An 18,824-nucleotide genomic window follows, 5' to 3' on the forward strand; every position below is an offset into this window, starting at 1 on the left:
GCCAGGCTGGTCTCAAACTCCTGACCTCAAGTGATCTAAAGTGGTGGGATTACAGGCATGAGCCACTGTGCCCGGCCTTCTTTCCCTTTTAGAAGGACAGAACAAGTGGACTTCAAAAGTCCAAAGCATTTGATTTAAAAAAAAAAAAAAAAAAATCACTGCTTCAAATGGAATGTTCTATTTGTGTTTAACCCACTCCCTCTAGGACTGGAGCAGGGGTTGTGAGTGGGGACAGTGGCCAATGACCTACAGAGCAGTTTTAGCACCAGTAGCAAAGAGAAGAGAAGGGAGGGCCAGTATATCTCTGAGACAGCCAAGCCAGGGGAGGATGAGGTCTAACTCTGGGACAAAGAGGTAAACAACTTTCCCAGCTTCTGGTTCCTTCCTGTTGCGAGATCCACTGGAGATTTAGGCAATTACCTTCCCTGGATTAATGGAGCATTCAGGGACAATGAATGTCTGGGAGTGAGAGGAAAAAGGAAGAAAATGCCATTCATTACTCCTCATATGGCTTAGAATTTATAGGTGGCATCTGTTTTTCCAACTCTTCATAAAAGATGCTCTTATCGTGCACCCCATTTGCCAGAAAGATTGTATGTAACTCAGGACGCAGGGCTAAGACTGGGAAATGCTTGTCGGAAAGGCTCTGGTTTCGGGCAATGAAAAGGCAGGGGTCCAAATGCCTTCCTCGCGTAGCTGACCCCAAAGCCCCAGTGACGTTGCTCTCAAAAATTATAACAGACCAGCATCACCCATTCCTGCAGCCCTCTGTTCCCAGCTCACCTCCACTTTGTGACCTCTGTCACTAGTCCTGGGGGATGTGGCTAGATCCCTACCGAGATGGAGTGTGTGTGCCTGAAGGGTGAGGAATGATTCCATTCGGGGGCACTGAGCCTGCCCACAGGAACTTGAGCCCCCGAGACACTGGTCTCCTTCTCAGCAGACTGGCCCACGAAGACTGGTGCCGTGATTACCTTCAAGATCTGGACATAAGGCAGGTTGTCTGGACCAGTCTTGCTCCCGTTCACCTCGATGTGCTTTAGCCACTGGATATGCGGCTGTGGGTCACTGTACACCTTACACATGAACTCCACGTTGCTACCCAGGGCCACCGTCTTGTTGGCAGGCAACCCTGCTTGCAGGATGGGCCGGTGAGGGGACCGCTCTGTGGAAGAGGGGAGAGGAGGCGCTTGTCATGGGGACCTTGCCAGGGCTAAAGAAGGGTGGGCTCGCCTGCGTCCCACTTGGCTTTCCCAGTGATGGGTTGTAAACCTCCCAGCACTTCTGCTGAGCCCAGGCCTCTCAAAACAGAGCAGGGGAAAGGGACACCATCTCTTCAGGCCCTAAGCCATCAGGATCCTCCTTCCCAAGGCGGTCATATTTATAGTCACAGTAAATCGCTCATGCTTTAATGGAGAACCTTCTAACTCAGTTGCACCCCCAGACCTCAGCATAACCTGCTCCTCCTTAAGTAAAACCAGAGTCACTTAGACTCCTGCTGTTCAAAGTGTGGTCCACCTGCAGTGCTACCAGCATCCTTTAGGAGCTTGTTAGAAATGCGGGATCTCAGATCTTACCCCAACCTCTTGGATCAGAATCTCCTTTTTACTTTTTTTAGAGGCAGGGTCTCACTTTGTCACCCATGCTGGAGCACAAGGGTGTCTTCATAGCTCACTGCAGCTTGGAACTCCTGGGCTCAAGTGATCATCCCACCTCAGTAGCCTCAGTTACTCCGTTGGGACTACAAGTACATGCCACTGCACTAGGCTAATTTTTAAATTTTTTTTTTTTTTTGAGACGGAGTCTCGCTGTGTCTCCCAGGCTGGAGTGCAGTGGCGTGATCTCGGCTCACTGCAAGCTCCGCCTCCCGGGTTCACGCCATTCTCCCGCCTCAGCCTCCCAAGTAGCTGAGACTACAGGCGCCCGCCACCACGCCCGGCTAGTTTTTTGTATTTTTAGTAGAGACGGGGTTTCACCATGTTAGCCAGGATAGTCTTGATCTCCTGACCTCGTGATCCACCCGCCTCGGCCTCCCAAAGTGCTGGGATTACAGGCTTCAGCCACCGCGCCCGGCCTAAATTTTTTTATAGAGACAGGATCTCACTGTGTTGCCCAGGCTGGTCTCAAACTCCTGGCCTCAAGCAATCCTCCTGCCTTGGCTTCCTAAAGTCATGGGATCACAGGCATGAATAATCCCATTACGCCACCTGGAGCTCATAAGCCACTGTGCCTGGCCACAATCTCCTTTTTAGACCATATTATCACAAGAAGAACACTGACTGAGAGACTCTGTACCCAATAATCTCTAGGGAGTGATTTTCAGAACTCCTAGAAGGAAAACGCTGTGGTAATCACTCCAAGAGGCTCAACATTCTTCCTAGAGTCTCCTGTGATGCCCTGAAGTTGGCACAGGTGTACAGTTCTGCATCAGCAAGGTATCTCACCTCTCTGAGCCTCACTGCCTGTGCTCCTGTGCAGAGCTAGACTAATACCACCTACCTTGCAGGTGTGCCACAAGCATTACAGAGCAGGTATTTAAGGAGCCTGGCACATTGCTGGCATTAAGCGACAGCTCCTGTTGCGCTACATTTAACACCTCTCCAACAGCATCTCCTTCAGGACAGACTCTGAAACCACCTTCCATTTCACAGTGACAACCAGCTTTGACATGTGTTACTGTCTGATCTTAACTCTATTTTACAGATAAGTGAGACTCAAAAGGGAGAAGTGACCTGCTCAAGGTGACAAAGCCAAGAAGTGCCAACCGCTATCCTGACTCTGCCCCTGAGAAACCTGGACACCCCGGCTGTGTTCTCCAAGCTCAGCTCTTCCCGCTAAATGCATTCCTCCTGCCGCCTCTGTCCTCTTACCCACGACATCCAGCTGGTAGGTGTGGTTGATGCTGCCATACTCATTCTCCACAATGCAGGTGTAGTTGCCCTTGTCAGAGGGCACCACGGAGTCCATTATGATGCTCCAGGTGGCATAACGGACCTGAGGGGAAATGCCGAAGGGGTACTTTCAGAGTCTGAAGGAAAATATAGACAGAAGCCCCATGACAATGTTGGCACCCCGTGGCACCTGCCCTCCATATCAGAGTCTGGTGGCACAGGGCTCCAGGCTGCAGGGTTGGCTAGGACAAGGCGTGGATTGCCCCCACTACCAGCCCGTTCACACTCTGCAAGGTGGTAGATGGGGTGTAAAGACTCTGGAAGTCTCCACTGTGACGTTCAAGGTCATTCGTGATCTGGACAGATGTGCCTTCTGCAAACACTTCCAAATACACCAGGAATGTTCCCAACTGTGCACCTCCCCTATTATACTAAGAATCCAGCCCCTGCTGCCCTTGACAGCTCATTTCAAAAACCATCTCCTCCAGTCCAGTCTCTGGTCAGAACCGTGCTCACCCTTTCCTCTGCCTACCAGGGCACTGATCACAGTCTGCTTTTTACGGTAGCCACTCATGGACATTTGACTCTGATGAGACTGGAAAATTTTTATGGGCAGGAACACTGTCTTGTAGCATTTAAAGCATGGTGTCTTGCATGTAGTGAGTGCATGGTGAATTAATTTAAAATGTTTCTGGCTGGGTGCGGTGGCTCATGCCTGTAATCCTAGCACTTTGGGAGGCCCAGAGGACAGATCACTTGAGGTCAGGAGTTCAAGACCAGCCTGACCAACATGGGGAAACCCCGTCTCTACTGAAAATACAAAAATCAGCCAGGCATGGTGGCCTGCACATATAATCCCAGATACTCGGGAGGCTAAGGCAGGAGAATGGCATGAACCCGGGAGGCGGAGCTTGCAATGAGCCAAGATGGCATCATTGCACTCCAGCCTGGGCGACAGAGCAAGACTCCGTCTATAAATAAATAAATAAATAATGCTTACACCCTTTAAGTTGGTAACTTCACTTGTAACATTCTGTCCTAAGGAAGCACACTTAAAAATGCTGACAGAGATTCACTGCAACATTATTTATTATGGTGAAAAGCCAGAAAATACCTAATATCACAAAATAGTTCATTAAATTATGGGACTTTTTTGTTGTTTTTTGGAGACAGAGTCTCGCTCTGTCACCCAGGCTGGAGTGAAGTGACATGATCTCAGTTCACTGCAACCTCTGCCTCCCGGGTTCAAGCAATTCTCCTGCCTCAGCCTCCCGAGTACCTGGAATTACAGGAGCCTGCCACCACGCATGGCTAATTTTTTGTATTTTTAGTAGAGAGGTTTTACCATGTTGCCCAGGCTGGTCTCGAACTCCTGAGCTCAAGCAATCTGCCCGCCTTGGCCTCTCAGAGTGACAAGATTACAGGTGTGAGCCACTGTGCCCAGCCAAATTATGGGATTTAAAAATAATGGAATCTTATATGTTTCAAACATTCATGCTTGAAATATATCATGAAAACACTCATGTTAACAAATGACAAGGCAAGGAAATTATTATACATGACGTGATTAACTATGTAAAAACCATATTACACAGAAAGAAGACTGAAGAAATTTTTAAACTTTATTTGCATTTTTTTGCATTTAAAAATTTTAATACATAACCTGTATAGGTAGAAAGTATTACTTAAAACAATGAAAAGCGTGTAATCAGGAATTCCTAGCTCAGCCTCCCCTGTTCCCGTTACTCAACTTTCACATGCACACACACGTACCTTGTAGCCTCCAATCCTGTGGTCAGGTTTGAATTCTTTGCCATTTTTCAACCAGCGCAGTGTGGGGTTTGGGGTCCCACTGGAAGGGCATTTGAACTTCACTGTCTTGGCAGCTGGCACCGCATGCAATTTCTTTTCCATCTTTTCTGGGGATGTCCAATATGGAGCTACGGCTGCCCGGGGAAAGCCGAGAGAGAGAGAGGCAGGGTGGGGAGGAGCAGCTGGTCAGGCTCAGGAGCAGGGCCCAGGCCAGGACCTGGGGGTGCCCTGCCCATCTGCCCAACACCTGTGAGCAGTGCCTGGCACTTAGCAGAACAGGCATCGTGACCCCATGTGCCCTCTTCCTCCCCTTTCAGCCTTCCCCTCCCCTCTTAAACCCAACGCCCAGACCCAAAGGGCAGTAAGATAGGAAACAGTGTCTCACGCATACGGTTTGGTTTGGTGTTATCTGTCTCTTTCTCCTCTGAAGAGGAGTCATCATCATCATCATCATCCTCTGAGGAGGGGAGAGCATCTATGGGAAGAAGAAGGGGCACTGAGGTTCCTCCTAGGGACCCCTAGATTTCGCCAAGGCTAGTGCAGTTCCAGATGAACACAAACACCCTCCCCATGGAGATACCAGTCCCACTTCTCCCTTAGTGACGATCTCTTGGTGGGATGGAAACTGTTTAAGAACAGTTCCTGTGCGTGTTTCCTTCCATCCCCAAAGCACTGCTCCCACTGCCTGGAAGCCTTCACACTGGGTGGTTCCATCAGGGTCAGCTGTTCCTCTTTAACTTAATTCCGTCCTACATTCAAAGGCTCTCTCTCAACTTGTGGTACCACCTGGGTGTGCTGGTGCCAGGCAGCGTGTATTCTTCTTTGGACGGCTGACTACAGGGAAACCCAGGCAGGTCTAGACACATTGTAGCTAGATGCTATTTCCAAACGATGGGCTAAACACTCCACAGTCAGAATTTTTCTAGCATGTGTCCACTAAGTTTTGGGGGCTGCTCTCCCTAACCAGAGCAGATAGGGCACCTGACACCCCGGCAGCTGCCAACACCCCTCCCCAGTAAGTATTTATTTCTTGTAAGAACAGGCTTGATACACATGTTATCTCACCCATCAGGGTTCATGCCAGATCTTTCTCCAGTCCTTCCTATCACCTTTGGGGATCTGGTGCCAAGTCCGCACCCCGAGGTGCAAAAATGGCATAAAGAAAATTTCAGCAACACTTCCTCAACTCCTAGTTTTGTGAAAGTCACATTTTAATAGTGGCAGGTTCCCAAGTTCACAGAGCTCCAGGGCTCCCTGGCTGCCCTCGCACAGCTCCCTTGCAGTGCACCTGGGTTCCTCTCCAGCAGAGCAGGGATCCCACCACCTGTTCGGGGGCTCTAATCACTAAGCCGAGTATCAAGTCCAAATGGCAAGGGAGTGATGGGGTGGAAGCTGGCCGAGCACCACTTAGCCTCCTGGAGATCTGGGCAAGCTGTGGTGGAAAAAAATCACAGGGTCTTAACATCCCAATAGCCCTGGCAATCACCTCCGAGGTGTGTCCTGGAAGACCCAGATCTCCGGCCCTGGGGCCCACCCCACCTGGTCACCCCTCTGAGAGCCAAGCCACGCGGCAGGCAGGGAGCAATGTTAGTGGGCAGCAGTTTCTGAAGCAGAGTGGGGGCAGACCACGGAGGGGAAGGAGGTTCACCTTCCCCTGATACTGGCAGAGAGGGGTGGAGGGGGTGGGTCTAGGGAGGGGCAAGGACACAGCTTGGCTACCAACCTGAAACATTGACGGAGAAGTAGGTGGTGTCGCTGCCCGAGGGGCTGCTGGTTACGCAAGCATAGAGGCCGGAGTCCGCGGGCACGGAGTCCTGCACCTCCACCTCCTCCCCTGTGATGCGGGTGCGGTTGCTTTCTGCCAGCTGCACCCCGTCCCGCAGCCAGTTGATGCTCTGCACATCGTCCCGCAGCCGACAGCGAAGCTGCAGCAGGTCACCGGGGTGGACCAGGAAGGACTCCACTTCCACAGGGGCTCCCCAGGGCTGGGCTGCAGCCACCACGGGGCCGGGAAGGGAGGCCAAGGGGCGAGAGAGGAAGACAGGGAGAGGGGAGGAAGGGAGAGACAAAGGGAATTACGCTGGCCACACGGAGCCGCACCGTCCCGGGCATCACTTACTGGAGGCTACTGAGCCGCGGCAGTGGGAGTTGGAGCATGGGTCAGTGGGGAAACAGCTGGCTGCCTGGGAACCCCCATCTCTTTTCCACCCCACTCCTCCAAAAGTCAAAGGAAGAAAGAGGCAAAGTTAGGAAGCAGCTGTAGCAGCATTAAGCAGATCACATTTCATTTCCCTCCATCCTAAGGGGAAAGGTCAGCCCTCCCCAGGACTTCTTTGTGTCTGGAGTTGCCCCCTCCCCGGACACTCAGTTCTTTGCCAAGATCCCCACTTGCCAGAGGAACACCCCATTTCTTTTGGGATAGCTCAGCCTCACCCTTCCCTAGCAACAGCTGAACAAACCCCGCCCCTCAAAACCCCAGCAGCCCCTGTCCAAGTCGAGAGAAGGCAATTTGTCAACCAGGGGCTGACCAGGATGTGTGTGATTCGGCGAGGGTGGGGGTCTCGCCCCCGACATGTCAGATGCACATGCTGGGAGGGGGCAGCCCAAAGAGAGGTCAGCTCAGGGAACCTCTCGCTAACAGGTGTCAGGGCAGGGGATTTGGAGCTGTTGACTATATTAGAACCAGAGGCCACAGCTGCCATAAAACCCACACTTGCTCTGGCAGCAAGAGCTGTCACACACAAAGGTCCTTTCTCCTCAGCCCTCTGCCTGGGCACACCCTCTCAGGCCCCCCACCATCCACTCTCCCTCCCAGTGCCCCGTCCTTCTCTGCCCCTGGGTGGGAGTGCTGGACCCACCGGGGTGTCCGCACCTCACACAAGATCTGATACCGCCTAGAGCACCTGTCCCTCCCCTGACCAGTGCCTCTTCCCACACGCGTTCAAGAAGGCCCGTGGCCCAAACACACCTGAGTCCACCATGCTGGGCTGTTACCCATCTCCCGAACACACCCCTCTGCACTCACGAGGGGAAATGAAGTTTCTATTTCCTTTTAGGATGTTCAAACGTACTCCTGGAACCTTCCACCTCTCACCTACCACCCACACCCCACCCACAGCCTTGGAGAGGACTTTTCTTACCATCTGTTCACCCTAAGAGACTCTGGAGAGCAACTGTCGCTCCCCAATGCGATGCACAAGGCTCTGAAAGAGCATGCTCTCCCTCAGCCCCTGCTGTGGCTCACGCCTGCCCCAGCGGCCACAGAGCCCCCGACTGTTTCTGTCCAGCTCTCAATACTCACTCTTCTGTCTCAGCCTAGTTGTTGACTTCTCCTCGAGGGCGGTGCTGACTCCGAGTCTGGGTTAGGTGCCCTCCCCTTCCTGGCACCTGTCACACTGAAGGGCAGTCCTCTTTCTGAACCTGAGTGTGGGGATGTGTCATCGGTACCTTCAAATCCCCAGCGTCCACCATGATGCCTGGCGCCCAGGAAATGCTTGCTCAATAAATATCACACGTGCAGTCACCCTGGCTCTTCACTGCCTTCCTTTCTAATCTCCCTTTTCTCTTTCACTCCCCCTTACTTGAAAGAGAGTCTTTCTGAAGTGCTCAGCAGGCTTCCGCTAGAAACCTTAAAAATGAAAATAGGTGTCCCGCGCTTCAGAAGTGACCAGCAACTGACAGGGACTGACAGTGGTTTCTCTCACGGGGGCTGAGGCTGCAGGCCCAGTCCTGCATTAACCCATGGGCTTTATCTTAAATAAGAGTTGTCAGACACAAGGGTGCTGCTTTAGAAGGGCTCAGACACCACTAGGCTTGCACACGTTTATTTTTGTGAGTCCGGTCAAGGGGAACACCACAAAGGTGAGTAGACCACACAACTGATTAAAAATAAGCTTTTGTGGGCCTTAGAAGAAGTTCTTCTTTCCATTTTTAATGGTCTGTGGTTTTGCCCAATGAAGGTAGGGGAAAAGCAGTTTAGACACGACTCTTAAGGAACAGAGCAGACACTCCTATTGATCAAATCTCATTTCCCTCAAATGACCTCAGTGATTAAATATTTTGCAGCTTGTGATCTGTGCAACCCGTTGGTCAAGAGTAAACTTGAATTCTTACCCTCTGGCAACCCAAGGCCTATTGCAGCCTGGTCCCAGAGAAAAAAGCAGCTCCCAAAGACAAAACCGTAGCAAAGAGAACCCCCAGGCTTTTATTTCCCTCCAAGAGAAAGTAGCAAAGGAACACTGGCCCTGGTGAGACCCGCTCTAGCTGATACCAGCTTGGATCCGTACCTTCCTGACGGTCCCAACCAGAACGTGCAAACAAAACTCCACTATACGTGATCTCTAAAAGCCTCAAGAACCAGCTCGCTTTCCTCCTGATGCAAGCTTAGACCCCAGTTCCCTTCCAAACGTGGCTCAGGTATGCTCTATCCTCTCCCTTTCCCAGAACCATCTTGGGATAATTTTTTTTTTTTTTTTTGAGATGGAGTTTCACTCTTTTGCCCAGGCTGGGGTGAAGTGGTGCGATCTCAGCTCACTACAACCTCCGCCTCCCGGGTTCAAGCGATTCTCCTGCCTCAGCCTCCTGAGTTGCTGGGATTACAGGCGTGCGCCAACACACCCAGCTAATTTTTGTATTTTTAGTAGAGATGGGGTTTCACCACGTTGGTCAGGCTGGTCTAAAACTCCTGACCCCGTGATCTGCCTGCCTCGGCCTCTCCAAGTGCTGGCATGATCCACCACACCCGGCGGGGATGATCTTTTAAACGGCCTCCCTGGGGCTGCAGCTCAGACTCCGGCTTCCAAGCCGTCATGTGCTTGACATTGTTTTTCTGATCAAAATCTACCCTGTGTACTGAATAAAATTCACATCCCTGCCTCACCTTCAAGACTCCCTGCAATCGGCTTCCACTCTCTCCAGCCAACCCCATTCTCTCTACCAGGGGCTGTCCCTCCCCACCCCCCAGTCGGGATGCTTTCAGCCCCAGCTGCATCCTCCCTGGCATGGCAAAGCTTACTCCATCAGGAGGACTGTCAGCGCCACTCCAGAGTCCTCCTGCCTCAAACTACTCAAAGTCCACCATCCAAAATGTCCAGGGACTGGGCGCAGTGGCTTGTGCCTGCAATCCCAGCACTTGGGGAGGCTGAGGCAGGTGGCTCACTTGAGCCCAGGAGTTCAAGACCAGCCTGGGCAACATAGTGAGACCTTGTCTCTCCAAAAAAATTTAAAAACTAGCCAGACTTGGTGGCACATGCCTGTAGTCCCAGCTACTCGGTGGGCTGAGATAGGACTGCTTAAGCCCAGGAGTTGGGCTACAGTGAGCTATGATCATGCCACTGGGCGACAAAGACCCTTTATTTTTTCTTTTTTAAAGACAGAGTTGCTTTGTTGCCCAGGCTGGAGTGCAGTGGCACAATCTCGGCTTGCTGCAACCTCTGCTTCCCAGGTTCAAGCCATTTTCCCACTTCAGCCTCTGGAGTAGCTGGGACTACAGGCGTATGCCACAATGCCTGGCTTATTTTTGCATTTTAGTAGAGACGGGGTTTCGCCATGTTGACCAGGCTGGCCTTGAACTCCTGACCTCAAGTGATCCACCCGCCTCGGTCCTTGCATCTTCAGTTAGCAAGTGCTGGGATTACAAGTGTGAGCCACTGCACCCAGCCAGACCTTGTCTTAAAACAAAACAAGAAACTAGGAAGCCTTGTTTACACCAATGTCTCATCTCTAATTTTCTGTAAAACAGTTACTGTCTGAATCACACAAATTCACACTCAATTACATTCTATTTTGTATTGTTTCTATTGTTTTAAACAGCAGACAGGTAATTCACATGCTGTAATATTCATCCATTTAATGGTTTTTGTATATTCAGAGTTGTGCAATCATTCACCACAATCACACTTTAGAACATTTTTACCATCCCCCACCCCTCAAAAAATGCCTGACCCATAGTAGTCACTCCTCTATCCCCTATTCCCAGTCTAAGCAACCACTAATCTGCTTTCTGTCTATGGATTTGGCTATTCTAGATATTTCGTATCAATGGAATCATACAATATGTGATCTTTTGTGACTGGCTTCTTTCACTTAGCATGTGTTCAAGCTTCCTCCATGTTATAGCATAGAATCAGTACTTTGTTCCTTTTAATGACCTAATAATATTCCATTGTGTAGACATACCACATTGCAGTCCTCAATTGACAGACATTGGGTATAATGTTTCTTTTTTAAAATAATAAGTTAAAGTTTCAACATGTTGCCCAGGCTGGTCTTGAACTCCTAGACTCAAGCAATCCACCCACCTCGACCTCCCAAAGTGTTGGGATTACAGGCGTGAGTCACTGCACTCAACCCATATTGCTGCTGCTTTTTTTTTTTTCTTTTTAAACAACTGCTAATCAATTTATTAGTAGTTGACTTTGAGCATCTGCATTGGTGACTTCCACCTCAATTCCTGGCTCAATACTGATGGACGTCAACCGCTTAACAATCTCAGAAGGACTGTGCAAGTCAGTGGGTAGATGGTGGATTCTCATCTAGAAACGATCCATGACTCTGAACCTTCACCACAAGGAGATTTTCTTATAGTGAGTCTCGAAGTCTTGGCACGCATTCAAACTGATCCCTTCACCTTGACATTCTTTTCCTTTCCTCCTCTGAATCAAGTCAGCACACACTTTCTCCAGGGATTTTACGCTGTGGCTCATTAGAGGGATTCAAATTTGGTGAATGGTCACCTCCAGCTTCACAGGTGATTTTAGTATCTTTAAAAGCCATGGCTGCAGTGCGACTTCCTGACTGACTTGTTCAGAACAGCGGTGAGTGAGGAGCAGGAGCGGGTGGACTGCAACGCCACACCACCTACGACTGCATCTTTCTCAAAGAGCTGTATTGCTTCTTTTCTTTTGAGACAGAATTTCACTCTTGTTGCTCAGGCTGGAGTGCAATGGCGTGATCTCGGCTTACTGCAACCTTTGCCTCCTGGGTTCAAGCAATTCTCTTGCCTCAACCTCCCGAGTAGCTGGGATTATTACAGGCACGTGCCACCACGCCCGGCTAATTTTGTATTTTTAGTAGAGATGGGGTTTCATCATGTTAGTCAGGCTGGTCTTGAACTCCTGACTTCAGGTGATCCACCCGCCTCAGCCTCCCAAAGTGCTGGGATTACAGACGTGAGCCTCCGTGCCTGGCCTGTATTGCTTCTTTTTATTTTTTGAGACAGAATCTCGCTCTATCGCCCAGGCTGGAGTGCAGTGGCAGGATCTCAGCTCACTGCAAGCTCTGCCTCCTGGGTTCACGCCATTCTCCTGCCTCAGCCTCCTGAGTAGCTGGGACTACAGGCGCCCACCAACACGCCTGGCTAATTTTTTGTATTTTTAGTAGAGACGGAGTTTCACCGCGTCAGCCAGGATGGTCTCGATCTCCTGATCTCGTGATCCGCCAGCCTCGGCCTCCTAAAGTGCTGGGATTACAGGCATGAGCCACCGCGCCCGGCCTGTATTGCTTCTTAATTGTCCAAAATGTCCAAGTCTCTCCTAGGAATTAGCAAGCAACTCAGCACAGACGTACCTGTTATAATTTTCCCACAGTGCCTAACAAGGTCAAAAACCCAGAGACTACTCAATAGGTCCAGAACTGAATCTAGCATCTGGCAAAAGCTAATTTTCAGAGGAACCAAAAATCAGCCTAACCTCAGGTTCTAGCGGCTTTTTTCCATGGCTAGGAGTGCTCTTGGTGTGTGTCAGGTTCTCCGTTTACAAAGCAGGGATGATGCCACCTTCCTATAGGAGGAGATGGAACCAACTGCTTGTATGCTTTCCAGGCCCTGCTTGACTGCGTCACTACCCTGTCCAGTGGCCCGGACCTTGGGGAATTCTACATAAGGTGGCTGATTTGGGGGCATGACTGCTCACTAGTCAGTGAACATGACTCACCCCGCAATTACCAGTCAGTACTTTCCATTCGCTTTTGGTCTTTCCAGTGTCCTTCACTTATGTCCTCATTAGAAAGGTTCTAGCCTCTTCAGCTCCAGTTGTCCTGAGTCAATTCAGGTTCTCTGGTCAAGACCAACAGGCCAGGGTGTTCATTAGCAAGAGGACTGGCCAAGAAGACTTTTATTGGACTGGCCAAGAAAGACGAAGAAAAGAAAGCCACTTTATTGTTCAGTCACTTGAAACCAGCATTCCAACTCTTGGAGAACCTGATTGATTGGAATCAGATACAAAGGTTGTCCTCAAAATGCACAATGGGGATGCTGACAGGAAAGTGGCACCTAAACACTTGCTTTATGCATCTGTTTCCTGAGAGATGAGGTGGGGAGTGGAGGTTGGAGGGCATCTGGTATCTGGATTCCCTGGTGACCAAGCCTGAGGCTGAAAAAGACTGGCTGTTCACTATTACAGGCTCGAGGTGCCATGTGTTAACAATGCATTGTGGATTGGGTGCGGTGGCTCATGCCTGTAATCCCAGCCCTTTGGGAGGCCAAGGTGGGAGGACTGCTTGAGGCTAGGAGTTCAAAACCAGCCCTGGCAACATAGTCAGACCCTGTCTCTGCAAAAAATAAAAAAATCAGCCAAGCATAGTGGTGCATGCCTGTAGTTCCCAGGTACTTGGGAGGCAGAGGAAGGAGGATCCCTTGAGTTTAGGAGCTCAAGGCTGCAGGAGCTATAATCTTGCCTGCACTCCAGCCTGGGCAACAGAGACCCTGTCTCAACAACAAAAAAAGTGCATTGTGAAAAAAAAGGTGCCTTATGCTTTGATGCCAACAGAATGGAGTCACTCTTCTCACCAACAGGAGTGGGAAAGTCAGGGTTACGGTTTGACTTGAACATCATTAGAGGACTCAGGCTGCTGATCTCATTACCACACAGGTTCCTGGGTCAAAGCAGCTGGCAGGTGGACCTTGGGAATTTGTGCAGGCTGCAACCAGTGATCCTTTTAGTGCGAGTGACAGGGATTCATACATCAAACCCACCCTGCTTCTCTAAGGTGTCTCTATCCCCTAAGAAAGAATTAGGAGCCCACCAGAGACCCACACTTTTTGGTAATCCTCAAGGAAGCAGCTAGAAAGGACAGAGGCAGGGGTGGGAGGAGACTTTCCCATGATGCTTTCACGTTCAAGGAACACAATTAATGATAATGAGGCCCTACTGAGTCCCTCTTCCCTTCCTACTTTCCCCCCAAATACTGCAGGTTTGTAATCCCAACAAGCCAACAGGTACGGCATTTTGCTTCTGGCAGGACTGGACAAAAATCTCCTAGTCATTTAGAAGGCAGTTCTGGGATCTTGGCTCACTGCAACTTCCATCTCCCAGGTTCAAGTGATTCTCATGCCTCAGTCCTCTGAGTAGCTGGGACTACAGACGAGCGCCACCACACCCGGCTAATTTTCTATTTTCAGTAGAGATGGGGTTTTGAACTGGCCAGGCTGGTCTTGAACTCCTGAACTTAAGTGATCCGCCCACCTCGGCCTCCCAGTTCTTGATTCTAAATCTGTATCTTCCACCAGTCATGGGCTCTATAAAAGGTGAAGGAATGGAACCATGAGAGGCCCAAACCCATACAAACTTTGCTATTCTTATGAGAAGATGAGACCCCAGTTCTCGGAAATCCAAGACGACAGGGAACTTTCTTCAACATAGCTACCATTAGGTGACTCTGGGAGCCCTTGTCACTGTGCAAGGAGAAATGGGTGAAACAAAGGCCCAGAAGGCATATGTCTTGCCCTAACAGGGGGGCTAAGATTTGCATAGCACCTTAATATGGATGAAGATTTTATATTGCAACATGAGACAAATGGAGAACGTGAGGACCAAGTACAGGCAGGTCCAGCACTGGCTCTGACGTCATGAAACATAAAGAAAAGTATCAGCAGTGAGAGTAGAGGTTGGACAAAATGACAGGGAAGGGAGAGGGGAGGATTTAGATGAGAGGTGAAATGTCTGGGGGGAACACAAGAGAATGAAGTGCTTACAGGCATGGCTGTGCCCTGGTCTGAGGGGCAGTGGGAGATAAAGCCAGGCTGTACAGCCAGCCAGGAATGGAAGGTTCATGGGAGAATAACAAATAATGATTTCAATTTGTAAGCTGAGGGATAGAACAGAGCCACCAAAGATATCCCAGGGAACACACCTCTCTGCAGAGACTATGAATGCAGGGCATTCATGCCACATGGACAAACACACCTGAAAATGTATTTTGAAATACCACTTCACCAGCCTGGTCCCATAGCAGCCACTCTGGTCTGGAAGTTATCCATCCCCAAACCCCACAACTTAACAGGAACCCAGTGAAGAATAACAACATATTTACATAGCACTTTGCAATTTACCATGTGCCTTCCCATATATTATCTAGGGATCCATAAACATCTGAGTAAACAGCAATACTACTACTGGCCAATATTTCCAGCACACTCACTATATCCCATAGGCTGCACAAAGCTTTTAACACAGACCCTCCCATTTCATCCTCATAGGAACCTTATGAGGTTGATCCTACTACGATTTCTATCCTACGGATGCGGAGGCTTACTACATACCAGCATAGTTCTCAGCATGCGTTAACTTAGAATCTTGGGAAGTATTTAAGAGTTAGAATTATTAGTATTATTATTTTTTATCATACTTTAAGTTCTAGGGTACATGTGCACAACGTGCAGGTTTGTTACATATGTATACATGTGCCATGTTGGTGTGCTGCACCCATTAACTCCTCATTTACATTAGGTGTATCTCCTAACGCTATCCCTTCTCCCTCCCCCTCGTTATCTTCAGGCCAGGTGCGGTGGGTCACGCCTGTAATCCTAGCCCTTTGGGGGGCCGAGGTGGGTGGATTACCTGAGGTCAGGAGTTTGAGACCAGCCTGGCCAACATGGTGAAACCCTATTTCTACTAAAAATACAAAAAATCAGCCAGGCGTGGTGGTGCATGCCTATAATCCCAGCTACTTGGGAGGCTGAGGCAGGAGAATCGCTTGAACCTGGAAGGCAGAGCTTGCAGTGAACCAAAATCACACCACTGCACTCCAGCCTGGGCGACAGACCCAGACTCTGTCTCAAAAAAAAAAAGGAATTATTATCTTCAGAGGGGAAACTGGGGCACAGAAAGATTTGGGATTTGTCCAAGATGGCCCAGCTAGGTTGTTAAGTGGCAGAGCTGGGATTCAAACATAGGTAGCCTGGTTCTCCAGAATCCACACACACCCAGAGTCCAGCTTTACTGCTTTGCAAGGTAGCCTCAACCTTCACAGTGTCTTGACGTCCCCAGGTGAGGAAGCCCTTCTGGCTCAGCTCTTTGATTCTGTCTAATGGCACCCCCGCATCCTACCACCTCCCGTGAGATTCTGAAGTTGGTTGCTTTGGCCTTACCTCCCCTCCTTCCCTCATTTCCTCAAGCCCATAGCTCATATCAATCATTACCTTACAGTTGAGTGCTTTTAATTATAAAATGCACTCTCCTGCCTCTGCGAGTCCAGCAGGCTGGGCTGTCCAAATGTGGCAGGTGAGAAAATGGGGGAGGTGTTCGTTGTGATTGCGGCAGACTCAAGACCAGTAACAATGCCCCATTTTGGCATTGCACTTCATAATTCATAGGGCCTGCTTCTTCACGTACAGGTGACTTGTGTTCCTTCCCATTTAAACAGGGAAAAACGGAGCTTAAGAGATGGCTCTTAAAGTCACAAAACAAGGACAAGCTCTAGAGGCTGCATCTGCTGGGTCCTGGCCCCTCCACTGTGTACAGCTTCTCTCCCAGGGCTCAGTCCAGCCAGCACTGTCACAGCACACGGGGTGATGAGGCGTGGACCACTCCAGGTCTGTGCCACTCTACCTGGACCACAGGAGACAGCACCCTGCCTCCCCTGTCCTCAGCTCAATCCCCAGCAGTCACCTGACACCTTCTCTCTTCTTGAGCCCCTCACCCTTGATTACAGCTTACAGCTGATGACCCCTGATGACCCACTGAGAAGATTAAGAACACGAGGCAAAAGAGCTGGTCCGCCCTCCCTCTTGGGCCACATCCTCAGGACTGCACAGGGCTCACAGGGGTCCCGGCTTTCAAGCCCTGACTGCTCCAGACCTGGCTGCTGCCTCCTGCCCGCCCCCCACCTCAAACACTCCATGACAGCCCCAGCTGGTCTGGAGCCTCTCAATCACCTCCTCTCCCACTCTCCCCAGTTCCACCTCCCCAGTGGAGCCAACATCCTCACTGCTCCTTTGATTTTCCTTTTCCTCTCCTACAGGCCTTTCTCCTTCTCTCTCTCCAACAAGCAATCATCTCCATCACTTTCCTAGGCCTTAAAACTCACTCTTCTGAGACTGGCCAAACTGCATTCTCCACCTCTCCCCAACATGAATGTGCCTTCCCCTAGAGCTGAAAATGTTCACGGCTATGTCTTGCACTTAGTCATGTTGCTGGGGTGCTGGGCTGATGGTAGGTAATTGTCTTACCTACTCTGTGTTCTACACTCCAAAGGGCTTAGGGCTTAGATAACTGACTCCCAACAAAATCCAGGTATCCTCCATTAGCATGATGTCTCAGGGTAGCAATTTCTATCATCCCTATTCCATCTTTTTGATTTCTGGATTTCTGGGTTAAAAAAATTAGAGACAAAGGCTAAACTCCCCAGCAACACAGGGGAAACTGGTGGTCCAGAAATGTTTACAGTCTTGGTATAAACTCCCCAGAGATAAATGAGGGGGCAATTGTGGGTGGGGGAGGAACTCGGGGTGGCTTTGAAAGCAACTTAAAAGGAGCACAGAACAGCGCAGCAGGACTCCAGCGGCCCTCTGCAGAGGTTTTTTTATTACATTATTTTGGCTTTGAAATGGAACTGAAAACTTACCTTCGGCTGGCAGGACCCGGCCAGAGCGCAGAAGCGTCTCATCGGGTCACAGCTACCACCCTACAACGGTTTGGGTGGAGGAAGCCCAAAAAATACGTATTTCCCTCAACTCTCGGAGTCCCCAAATAGAAGGAGAGCTGCAAAAATGGGCTCCACAGGTATGTGTGGAAGGAGAGCCAGGAGCACCAAATCAATTAGCAGGGCCTGACGCCCAGGGCCAGCGGCGTCCACCAGCCCCCGACCCAGGGGATTTGGAGAAGCACTTTTTTTTTTTTTAAATTGAAGAAAGTGAAAAGAGTAAGAAGGGACATTTTGCATGCAAATGGGCCACTGCCAGAAGAGCCCATTAAAATGTAAAAACTCTACATTCAGCCTGACAAAACGGTGCAAACTGCTGTGTTTGCCAGAGGGCCGGCAATAAAGCTCACAACAAAGGGGCCGGGGGACAATGGCGGACTGAATGGCCTCTGCCAGCAGGTCCCCCCGCTCGTTGCCATGGGGACCCCACCGGGGCTTACTAAAGGTATTTCCTGAGGAGAAAGGCAGAGCACACAGGCCCAGGCAGCCCGGCTAATCCTGACAGGAAGCCATGGCCATTCAGCAGCCCAGGGGCTTGGGGCCCAGAGTTTTGTTTTGTTTTTATTAAAAAAAGATTTCAGCCTTTTGTGTGTCCCACCTCGTCACTGTAATTTAGTGCTGAGCCGCCTGCACTGGCCAAAGCCACAGCCAGGACCCTGCACCCGCCCCAAGACCCCCCAAAAACAGATCCCCCTGAGCTGGACAGCAAGACACGCGTAGAATCCCACTGGGGAATCCCAGGCGGAAAGTGCTCTTGGCCTGAGAGTTGTGTGTGGATCTTAAAAGACAGAGGGACGCTGGGTGTCGCAAGGGATAACGCAGCCTCAGAACTGAGTCTGGGGCTCAAGCTTCTATGCACGGGTTCATCTGATGCCTCTTCAAATCTGTACTTTTTTCCCCTAGGAATTTTGCCACCTTTCTCCGATCAGCACCAGTGTCCCCCACCTCCTCCCTACCCCTCACAAGGGGGAGTTCACTCCCTTGTTGGGAGAAGGACTATAATTAAGTGATTAACAAAGGAATGCACCCAAGAGTTGTCTTAAAAGAAATTTCCCTCCCTCCTCCCTCCTTCCTCTCTCCCCAGCAAAAGTTCTCACCCCATTGTTTACTGATATTAAGGACACAGCTGTACAGAAAACTCCTACTACACCCATTCGCTCAACCTATTCCCAATACACTTTGCTTCTCTCCCTCCTATCTGAA

General features: G+C 50.2%; 1 protein-coding gene across 1 annotated transcript in view; it reads right to left on the minus strand.

Moving 5' to 3' along the window:
* The window catches only part of LOC105548990 (fibroblast growth factor receptor 1), a 57,000-nt gene that overhangs the window by 10,635 nt on the left and 27,541 nt on the right, over positions 1 to 18,824 (minus strand). The window contains exons 4-8 of the mRNA XM_011993293.1: positions 6,427 to 6,693; positions 5,089 to 5,178; positions 4,665 to 4,837; positions 2,871 to 2,994; positions 975 to 1,165 (exon numbers count right to left, since the gene is read on the minus strand). Of these exons, the coding sequence (XP_011848683.1) occupies positions 975 to 1,165; positions 2,871 to 2,994; positions 4,665 to 4,837; positions 5,089 to 5,178; positions 6,427 to 6,693 (845 nt within the window). The remainder of the gene's footprint in view (positions 1 to 974; positions 1,166 to 2,870; positions 2,995 to 4,664; positions 4,838 to 5,088; positions 5,179 to 6,426; positions 6,694 to 18,824) is intronic.

Source organism: Mandrillus leucophaeus, unplaced genomic scaffold (genome assembly GCF_000951045.1).
Source record: "Mandrillus leucophaeus isolate KB7577 unplaced genomic scaffold, Mleu.le_1.0 Scaffold111, whole genome shotgun sequence".
Lineage (NCBI taxonomy): Eukaryota > Metazoa > Chordata > Mammalia > Primates > Cercopithecidae > Mandrillus > Mandrillus leucophaeus.